The sequence below is a fragment of the Danio rerio genome, chromosome 7 (genome assembly GCF_052040795.2).
Source record: "Danio rerio strain M-AB ecotype USA chromosome 7, GRCz13ab, whole genome shotgun sequence".
Lineage (NCBI taxonomy): Eukaryota > Metazoa > Chordata > Actinopteri > Cypriniformes > Danionidae > Danio > Danio rerio.
The window spans coordinates 11,551,227-11,562,500 of record NC_141027.1 but is presented as its reverse complement, the minus strand read 5'-3'; the positions used below and the strand labels follow the sequence as shown (position 1 = coordinate 11,562,500).

At 38.7% G+C, this 11,274-nt stretch overlaps 1 protein-coding gene across 4 annotated transcripts in view; it reads left to right on the top strand.

The window, feature by feature from the left end:
- stard5 (StAR related lipid transfer domain containing 5) overlaps window positions 1-10,896 on the top strand; it is a 23,776-nt gene extending 12,880 nt beyond the window's left edge. Inside the window, exons 4-8 of one of the 4 annotated variants that reach the window (XR_015495203.1) lie at window positions 2,422-2,539; window positions 3,082-3,175; window positions 3,298-7,629; window positions 8,760-9,072; window positions 9,110-10,896. Coding sequence is in view for 1 of the 4 variants with exons in the window: in XM_087260524.1 (XP_087116650.1) it covers window positions 2,422-2,539; window positions 3,082-3,175; window positions 3,298-3,442 (357 nt within the window). In the remaining 3 variants the exon portion in view is untranslated. Of the gene's footprint in view, window positions 1-2,421; window positions 2,540-3,081; window positions 3,176-3,297 lie in introns of all 4 variants that reach the window. The other 3 variants (XR_015495202.1, XR_015495204.1, XM_087260524.1) reach the window with 3 other exon arrangements.
- The last annotated feature ends 378 nt before the right edge of the window (window positions 10,897-11,274 follow it).

The following is an 11,274-nucleotide window of genomic DNA, read 5'->3' as shown; positions in this document are numbered from 1 at the left end:
ACACAGAACGAAACGAAACTGCTGCAGTTTAACAAAGTTATGTCAAGTTGCTAACTTTGCGCTACTTTAAAGTTTACCAAGTACACTGAGGCTAATACGCACGCACACGGATTAACTACATCAGCGGCCGTTCCCATATCACGTCTTTTCCGCTTGCAAGTTTGTTATTTCTAATGTTAGAATTTATGACAATATGCGCGCACAAGCGGAGTGACATCTCACAGGGAGAGTCGTGCGTGCCTTTCAGTGCAATGTAAACAAAAATATGTTCGACAAAATCTTATTAAAATGATTATGGACTGTATGTATGATTGCAGATGGCAGCAACAGTTAATCTAAATAGCTACTTACCTAATATAAAGCTTGAATTTACATTAGACGTGATAACCGTGAAACCATGATCATTCTTCAGACTATATAATCGTACAACCAAAATCTATCATTGTTGCATCCATAATTGTTATACAGTTCAAAACATAACATATAAATGTGTCTGAATGTAGAAGAACCCTACTGCAGCAATGCACTGACTTTTATTTAGTTTCAAAATACAATATATTCACATTTTAATGTAGAAAAAGCCAACGTGGGTGTCTTAAGGAGCAAAAATACAGCATATGGACTCTAATATGCTGTTGTGTCATCACTCATATAGCAAGTCATATCTCTACTGCCCTTCGTTTGGGATGCTTTTCATGAACTGGCCGCCATGACAAACTAATTGTATAGCCCTGCTGTAGAGCCAGTATTTGAATGATTCTCTTGTATTATGTGAAGTATTTTTGTGTCTACGTGATGACAAAACAGATGATTTTGCTCACATTTTTAGATTATAAGATCCGTTATAAAATCCATATATGCGAAGAAAACTAAATTTAGTAGTTTACAAATAAAGTTTTGTTATAAAATGAAGTGATGCAGGGATAAACTATTGAACACATGAAGAAAGGGAGGTGTAGAAAGGCAGTAAAAGCCCAGACAGAGGCTGAAATCTCTCAGTAGTTCTTCAGCAACTCTCTTCCCCTTTCTCAGTGTAAATTAATATCAGCTGCTTCAGTCCAACATGTACATTAGCAGGATGATAAATATAAAACCAGAGTGGACATTTCAGCAAGACAATGATTCAAAACACAGCCAAGGAAACTCTCAAATGCAAAAGGAAAACCGAAAAACAAACGGTAGAATGGCCCAGCCAATCACCTGATCTGAATCCAATAGAAAACACAAGATAAAAATCAGATTTGATAGAGGAGACCCACAGAAAAACTCACACCTGAGCAATGCATGTGACTTCATTCTTTATTTGAGAGGGGTCTTTAAGCTGAAGTCACCAAAAAGCCTGTTATAATAAGCATTAAATACATTTCAGTACTCCAGCGCTTTCTCCTGGTGTTATTCTATTGTCATCACACATAAAACTCATTTTTCAAAGTTTTTTGTTTTGTTTTATTTTTATGTTTGTATTGCTTGGAATTGAAGCAGATTTTGGTAACAAACCCATGTAAACAGCTCTTTTAGAAACATTATTCCCAGGGAAAAACATGATGTGTTCAATACTTTGTTTTCCCCGCTGTTTATATCAGATGAGGGATTAAAATAATTATTCTGAACTGTAGAAAATCAGATTCGCCCTAAAACAGAAAGAAGACAAATTCTGTAAAATCTGGCAACCGTTCATAGATTACTTTAAAAGCATAAAATCTACACTAAATAGTTAAATTGAAGAGGATTAGACTAATTTAGATTAAAAAGGTCAGCATTTTGTTTTTATTTATTTATTTATTTATTTATTTTTTTTTTAATTATTTGTTTACTTATTCGATTATTTGTTTATTATATTTATTTTTTTATTATTTTATTTTAATTATTATTCAGTTATTGTGTATATTGTATGTTACGGCCCATACTTGAATACGCCTCGTGGTCCTAAGACAATGTAACATAAATCAACCACGGCCAGGAATGACTGAGAATGAGAAGTCCGTTTCCGTCCGTTTTAAAAGCCTGACGTCACCAAATCAACCAACAGAAAACTGAAAAGGAAAAAAAAAAAAAACAAGATCAATTGAAAATAATAACTACGGGCAGGAGTGAACGCCACACGTAGCAGTGTATCTTTTATTGTTAATTGTTGTTAATTGTTTTGTTCGACCAAAGTTGTCAGTCATTGTGTTTTGAATTTTAGAAAAACAAATTTTAAAAAAGTTAAAAAGATAAATTAATTAATTAAAATAATTCAAAATAAAATAAAATAAAAAGAAACTCAGACAGGTTTGAAAATATTGACAGCATTTTCAGCTTCGGGTGAAGTTAATTTCCCTTTAATAGTTATAATTGAGATGCTATAATTGAGTTATAATTGAGATGTACCTACATAATGCAGGAGGTGTACATTTCTAAATCTGTTCTGTCATTTCGCAGGACGTTTTGATCTGCCGAACAGTCACCCCCTCAGCTGCCATGGGTATTATATCACCTCGTGATTTTGTCGATGTCATTTCCATAAAGCGGTATGAGGACGGCACGGTGTCATCAAATGGTATGCGTGTTTATGGTCTTCCTTCTTTAATCTTTTGTTTAAAGGTGCGCTATGTAGGATTGACCTACCTTGTGGTTAAACTAGGTATTGCGGTCAATTTTAAACATTGTCAATATTTAGACCACAGGTGTCAAACTCAGTTCCAAAGGGGCCGCAGCTCTGCACAGTTTAGTTCCAACCCTAATTAAACACACCTGATCAAACTATTTGAGTCCTTCAAGCTTGTTTGAAATCTGCAGGTAAGTGTGTTGGAGCAGGGTTGGAACTAAACTGTGCAGGGCTTCGGCCCTACAGGAATTGAGTTTGACACTCCTAATTTAAACAATAACATCACTTACCGCAATCATTTCTGAGACAATATATAACATAGCAAAAATTACTCATCATCACCACAGATCTAGTGATTACTAAAAATATGGCAATAATAAGTGCCTTGTTATCAAGATCAGTTAATTCTATCAAATAAAATCACTATAAAATAAATATAAGACCTGATAACTAATCTTAATTGCTTTTATATCACATTTTTTATTGTTTTATAGCTACCAATGTAAGCCATCCAGACTGTCCTCCTCAGAACGGCTTCGTCAGAGGTTTCAACCATCCATGTGGCTGCATGTGTGTTCCAGTTCCTGGGTAAAAGTTCCTACATTTTTGATTATTGTAATTCTTATATGAGTCAGCAGATGGTGAGATTTTGACTTTTTTTTTCATCCATAGCATAAAATGTTGAAGTACACCATTGTTTGTCTTTATAGGGATCCGAGCAAAACGCAGCTGTTCAGCTTTTTCCAGACTGACCTCGGAGGATTGCTTCCTCGTTCGGTTGTAGATTCATTTTTCCCCACTAGTATGGTGGAGTTTTACAACAACCTGACCAAAGCTGTCAAATCCCTCAAATAGCCACTTTATAGAGTTCACCCCCGTCCCTTTAAGATTAATTCTGAAACTTTTAATAATTTGATTTGATTACTTTTGATTTTAGTGAAAAGTGAGGTTACTTTATTCCTGATTCTTCCAAAAGTCACACGTGTCTAAACACACTTGAACATAAACCGTTTTATAGATCTAGACTACTGGAACATTTTGTTTACTGTATTATTTCAGAAATTCTGAAAACTAGTGATACAAGTGATGAACTATTGCACAGAAAAACCTACAGTTATGCATTTGGCAGATGCTTTTATCCAAAGTGCTTTCAAATGACGTTTTATCGATTTCTTTGTGTGAAAATTGAAGACATTTTGTTGATACTGGTAGCATCATGTTTTGCCAATTGGTCAGTTTTTTAGACTTGGAGTGATCCCCTATGTATAATAACCATGATATGTGGCTTTGTTAACTTTTTAGACTTAACGGCTCTGTTCTAAAACCCACTGAGCTGCCTTGCTGTCTACTAAAGGTGCATTTCCACTGCATGCTATGGTGCAGTTAAGTTTGATACACCTCAGTTTTGGGTTCAGTACCTATTATGTGTTTTCTTTTTTTCGTTTCTGCATTTCAGATACAGTCAGAACATAATGAAACGTCTCACTTCCGACCTCAATGCTTTCGAATCCTTTGCATATCACAATTACATTTCCTTTGAGACATACTATGTGAATATTTCACAACGTTTCACCGGTCATACTGCACCCAACCCGCTCTGAGCTGGGATCGAACTGTCGATTCTTTGTGAGTCGGTTTCTCTAACAAGAAGGCTAAAGACCATGGCTTCTAGCATCTGTAACTAGAGCACCTTTTGAGGTCAGAGGAGCGAGGTTTACCTGCAAAGCACTTTGTTAGCTGGCCTTCGTTACATTCACCTCCTTAAACCTCCTTCCTATCCCGGACGAGCCCCCACATGTAACCCACCAGTCCTACAGCACCCAACCCATTCTGAGCTGGGATCGGTACTTCTTTTTATGGGAATCGGTTGTTCTAACAAGAAGGCTAAAGACTATGGCCTCTAGTGTCTGTTGTAAGGTTTGGCCTCAATGGTTTCGAGTCCTTTGCATATCACAGTTACATTTTCTTCAAGACATGCCGTGTGAATATTTCATGACATTTTATATTGTAACCCACCGATCCAACTGCACCCAACCTGCTCTAAACTGGGATTGAACCAGCAATTCTTTGTATGGAAGCCAGTTTCTCTAACAAGAAGGCTGAACACCATGGCCTCTAGCATCTATTACTAGAGCACCTTTAGAGGTCAGAGGAGTGAGGTTTACATGCATAACACTTCGCTAGCTGGCCTCCCCTACATTCAATCCCCTACACCTCACTACCATCCTGTACGAGCCCACATGTAACCCACAGCTCCTATTGCAGCCAACCCATTCTGAGCTGGGATTGAACCGGCGGTTCTTTGTTTGTGAGTCAGTTTCTCTTAACAAGGAGGCTAAAGACTATGGCTTCTAGCATCTGTCACTAGAGCACTTTAAGTTCAGAGGAGTTAGGTTTACCTCCATAGCACTTCGTTATCTGGCCTTCGTTACATTCACCCCCCTAAACCTGCCTCCTATCCCGGACGAGCCCCCACGTGTAACCCACCAGTCCTACTGCACCCAACCCACTCTAAGCTGGGATCTGCGATTCTTTGTATGGGAATCGGTTGTTCTAACAAGAAGGCTAAAGTCCATGGCCTCTAGTGTCTGTTGTAAGGTTTGGCCTCAATGCTTTCGAGTCTTTGCATATCACAGTTACATTTTTTTCAAGATATGTCGTGTGAATATTTTATATTGTAACCCACCGGTCTAACTGCACCCATCCTGCTCTAAACTGGGATTGAACTAGCGATTCTTTGTATGGAAGCCCATTTCTCTAACAAGAAGGCTGAACACCATGGCCTCTAGGATCTATCACTAGAGCACCTTTAGAGGTCAGAGGAGTGAGGTTTACCTGCATAGCACTTTGCTAGCTGGCCTCCCCTACATTCAATCCCCTACACTTCACTCCCATCCCGTATGAGCCCACGTGTAACCCACCAGTCCTACTGCAGCCAACCCATTCTGAGCTGGGATCAAACCAGTGATTTTTTTTTTTTGTTTGGGAGTCGGTTTCTCTTAACAAGTAGGCTAAAGACCATGGCTAGCATCTGTGACTAGAGCACTTTGAGGTCAGAGGAGTGAGGTTTATCTGCATAGCACTTCGTTGGCTGGTCTTCGTTACATTCATCCCTCTAAACCTGAGCCCGCACATGTAACCCACCAGTCCTACTGCACCCAACCCGTTCTGAGCTAGGATCGGCGATTCTTTGTATGGGAATCGGTTGCTCTAACAAAGAGACTAAAGACTATGGTCCCTAGTGTCTGTCGTAAGGTTTGACCTGAATGCTTTCAAGTCACTTGCATATTACAGTATCATTTTCTTGCACCCAACCCGCTCTGAGCTGGGATTCAACTGGCGATTCTTTGTATGGGAACCGGTTTCTCTAACAAGGAGGCTAAAACCATGGCCTCTAGCGTCTGTCACTAGAGCACCTTTCGAGGTCAGAAGAGTGAGATTTGCCTGCATAGCACTTCACTAGCTGGCCTACGCTACAGTCACCCCCATAAACCTCACTCTCATTGCGGAAAAGCCTCCACATGTAACCATCCGGTCCTACTGCACCCAACCACCACTGAGCTGGAATCAAACCAGTGATTCATTGTATGGGAATCAGAGTCCAGACATAGGATTGGATGGGAAGGCTAGAGCCGGAGTGAAATTGACAATAAATTTTGTATATTACATGATTAATTATAATGGCGTAATGCTGTATTGTTTGTTGGCACCATTTTATTCCTCCAACAACTGAAACTGCAGCAAAATAGTCAATATAAGAGGTCTAGATCAGGGATGTCCAAAGTCAATCCTGGAGGGCCGATGTCCTGCGTAGTTTAGTTTCAACCCCAATCAGACACACCTGGGCTAGGTAATCAAGCTCCTACTAGGCTTTCTAGAAACATCCATGTAGGTGTCTTGTGGCAAGTTGGAGCTAAAATCTGCAGGACACCGGCCCTCCAGGACCGAGTTTGGACACTCCTGGTCTAGATCTTCTGCATATCGGACATTGGGATGAAAACTATGATGTCACAGCAGTAGAGGCAGGGCATCTATAGTAATAATCCCCCCCCACTTTAAGTGGTACTAAACCGTAGTGGAAATGCAAACTGAGCTGAGCAAAACTAAACTGAGTTGTACTGCACAGTAGAAAAGTGGCTTAAGTTACTAATAAGCAGTCCCCTATGTTGGCAGCAGGGCCATATGTCACACATATAGAGCTCAGGCATTAAACAAAAGGGAATCTCAAAGTTGGTTTCAATAGCGTTTAGCATTATGTGACATTTATGTGTTTGAAACTGGCTGTTATGTCAGAAATGTGGCCTAAATAGGCAGCTCACTAGTTTTTGGAACGGAGCCTTGTTTTAATAAACTGCTTTTAGCATTCCTGTCGAATATTTTAGGATTTTTCTTCATCTCTAAATGTTGGATGCGCTGTAATTTGAACATTTTTCTATGTTAATATTATAGACTTTGGCAAATGAGCGTTTACTTGACATTCGAGTGTCTTCAGACACATTTGAAGAACTGCATTTGCTGCTGTTCTCGGTTAACATTACTGAGTTTATGTACTGTATGTTTGAAACTGACTATAAAAGGGCCAGTACGGTCGTGATAGGAGATGTTATATGATGATAAAGGTTTAGCTGGTTAGCTTGACCCCATTAGCCCTACTGGTGATTTAAAAGCATTTTTCTCCATTGACGGCCATTCAAAAGTATTCATGCCAGCCAGCCAGCCAGCCAAACAACTGCCTGCCATTTAAGATGAATGAGATTTATGGAAAGCATTATGCAGTTATTCATGAGAAACAGAAATCAGCAGTGAGAAATGAATCATTTTTGAGGTATAAAACATGATCTGGAGGTCTAATTAGAATATTTTGATATGAATTTCTGGGATTTTAATTGTTTTTTAAAGTGATTTCTGCATTAGTTGTATTTTATTTGTGGATTTCAATGGCTGCATTTCCCAACATTAATCAAATTATCTAGTTATGTGTTCAGCAGAAAAAATAACCACTTGAGATTGAGTAAATGGTGAGGAAACTTTCTTTTTTTTTGGTGAACTATCCCTTTAAAGTCTGCATGAAATTAAAAATTTACACTGTTTTGCTTGCTCACATTGCTATTCTAAAGGTGAAAGGAAATGTGTAAGTTAATCATTAATCCATTGAAAAAAGTTTTTTTTTTATAACCTTCAATGAAAGTTTGACCATTTGCTTCCGCATTTAAAGACGCCTTCTGTTGATGTCAAACTGATGCTTTCTATAATAACTGTGTGGTAAGAACCGCTCCTACCTTTAGCAAAGACTGTAGAATACACAAGACGTGTCACTCGAATAGTTTTGAATGGGGAAAAAAGTGTAATGACAATATGGTAAATAAAGCCCCGCCTACTAGTAAAAGAGCCAATCGTTGATTCTATAGACTGAGGATTCTCCAGGGGAGGGGCTCAGACCAGCCGAGAGTTTCTGCAGATATTGTGTGATTCAAATGTTTAGAAATTAAACTAAAGAGACAGTTGTTGATTTAATTTTATTGTTGATTCCTAATATGAAATTTAATGGTAAGCTTGTCAAGCAATTTTGGAGAATTAAATGTTTCCCCATTTGAACATACTGCCCAAGAGAAGTTTCAAAGATGGCCGCTAAGTAAAATGACTTATTAAAAGTCCCTTTAAGGCAAGTCATTACACTCAGCAGCCATTTTTCAAGTGCCTCTCGGCCAGTATGCTCAGGCATTTTGTCTAAACGGGAAAACGTCAAATTCTCCAAAACTGTTTGCCAAGCTTACAATTCAATTCAATATTAGAAATCAACAATGAAATTAAACAATTATCTCTGTAGTTTCATTTCTAAGCATTTAATTTATACGAAAATCAGCATTTTTTCAGGTTGACCAAGCTAATGCACATACACACTCAAAAGGAACAAGATCAAGACACCAACCTCATTTATGGCAGCTCTACACACTATCATCCTCTGAATAATGATCGTCTAATCCTGCTGGTCCTCTGAAGTAATTCACAACTTGGTCGTTTGAATCTCCTCCAGAAAAGACAGCAACTCTGTTTACGAGTTTGTAGGCAATTGAGTAGTTGCTGTCATGTGATGTGCATTTGACAGGATGGACTGTACCTTGCATTTGTTTCATACGGATTACAAAACCAGAAAACTTTTGTCATAAATGAGGTTGGTGTCGTGATCGCGGCCCTTTTGAGTGCGTATGTGCATTAGCTCGGTCAACCTGAAAAAAATAACGATTTTGTTTGACTTGAAAGTTTAGAAATGAAACTAAAGAGACGGTTGTTGTTCAATTTCATTGGTGATTCATTCATTTTCTTGTCGGCTTAGTCCCTTTATTAATCCGGGGTCGCCACAGTGGAATGAACCGCCAACTTATTCAGCAAGTTTTTACACAGCAGATGCCCTTCCAGCTGCAACCCATCTCTGTAAAATAATTGGTGATTCCTAATATTAAATTTAATCATAAGCTTGGCAAACTGTACCTTGCGTTCATTTCATATGGATTACAAAAGCAGAAAACTTTTTGTCTTCCAAGTATAGTTGATTCATTTAAAACTACAGGTTTCGAGCTTTATGTTGATAAATTTGTTATGTCTGTGGAGCAAGTAGCTGAGATTCCAGTGCAACTGTTGACCACAAAAACTGTTGTGAAAGCACATATCTGGTCCAAGCTTCTCCTTTAGAGAACTCCCAGTCTATAACTAAAAGGGACTTTGCTATTAGTTTGCTATACGGGAATGATGCGCAAAGGAAAGCCCCAGCGTCTACTCAATATTCCTATTCATTTGCTAGCATTTGCATCAGCAAACTGAAATAAAAGTCTCTGCAACTTCCGCTTCATGCTGAAGTTAATTTGATTAAGCTATTAGCACATTTGGTAATAAAAAAAAATACATGGTAATAACACATGGAAATTGTAACAAGCCTCTTTGCTGAATATCTTTGAATTGTAATAATCATTTGAATACGTCCTGTTCTATTCAAATTCATGCTTATAATGTTATCCAACATTCCAAAATACTGGAAATACGACATTTTCCCCCATAGTTGAATAAGAGCTGATTCTCATTTTGGCCTTGTATGTTTCAACCCAGGCTCGTTCCGAAAACTTACCCCTATATAGATTTCTGGAGAGCACCAAATACGTCCCAGGAGCTACGTTTTTTGCAGTTTTTGTTTTCGCGAATCCACCAGAGGCCACTGTGTATGCTTTTTCAGATCTCAAATTCCTCTCACGAGTGCCATTAGCGCCTGCTTTTCACATGTAAATCCACCGGAGGCCACTGTGTACGCTTTTTCAGATCTCAACTTTCGCGAGTGCCATTCACGCCTACTGTTCTTGCGTAAATCCACCAGAGGCTGCTGTCGACAGATGGACCGACCGATGTCGCCACCCACCCCCTTCTTTAAACCCATCTGTTAGTGTTTTCAAAACACCGATTGACCCCCGACCACCCACTTCCCTAAACCCAACTGATAGTGTTTTTAAAAGCACCGATTGGCTTTTGCTTGTTTTTACCTACTTTCCCGAATCATTTTTCAATGGCCTCAAACCCCGCCGTCACTGTCAACTCCAGTCCACGTCACAAGACCGCTGACGTACTTGCGTGACTAACGTCTAACAGCAGAAAAGCTGACCATATGGAGGTAAGCGGTTAGCTAAAAAGCATGAATAGAAACGGCGTCACACCGCCTCGTAGCGTTCGCTTTAAAGACGAAATGGAGCCATATGTATGTCTGGCTACATAATTTGCGATCTCCAGAAATGTATATAAGGCTACGTTTTCAGAATGAGCCTGTGTTAGTATGTTTGCTTGTAAACCGTGGTAATTGCACATGGACAAAGGGACTGTTTAATACTGTTTAATACTCAAACAGAACTGATTGACTTCAGTGAGAACAGAGTGTGTTGTTGTGTGTCTTGTTTGTTAACTGTGATCTCTTCAATTACAGTTTGCCTGTTTTTGTGTCGCTGCACGATTGTGTCCAATCCATGCGTCTTAACCAATCAGTACTGTGTGATTTTTATGCCTGTATGCTGTCGGTAAATTTACAGTGAACGCATGCTCATGGCCTGGAGATGTGTTCTGTGCTTATATTTTTAGGGAGATTTTTATAAAATGCAAACGAGCCATATGCACTTGTGCATTCTGGAAGATGATGCAAGGAGTGTGTGCTTGCCTTCAGTGGTATTGTGCAAAGTCTTCTCTTTATATTTGAATAGACAGATTTATATTCCGTCAGTAGTACACATTGTCAGGGTTCCACCGCTGTCAAGTGATTCCATTTATTTTCGTTTTGTTGAAGTCAGCATGAAATGATGTTTAAAACCTATTTTAAATGAGCACTTGTGTTTCTGGAAGTAAAAAAAGCATTGATTGTCCTCAATGATAACTGGTTAAGTTTTAAAGACAGACCTGATGTAAAAAAAAAAAGATTTAAAAATTTTTAAAAAGAAAAACTACATTACCCATAATGCTCTGCTGAATTCCACCAATCAGAGAGCAGTGTGCCCACTCTTACGCTGCACTGTGATTGATATAAGGCTCAATGAATAATAAATATGCTCTGAAAATACTTGAAACTAAATATTTGTGTAGAGTATGTATTATTTAAGCTGATTGTGACGTTCGCAGTGCTTCATGGGATTGTAGTTTTTCTCTACTAGTTAAGTACGGTT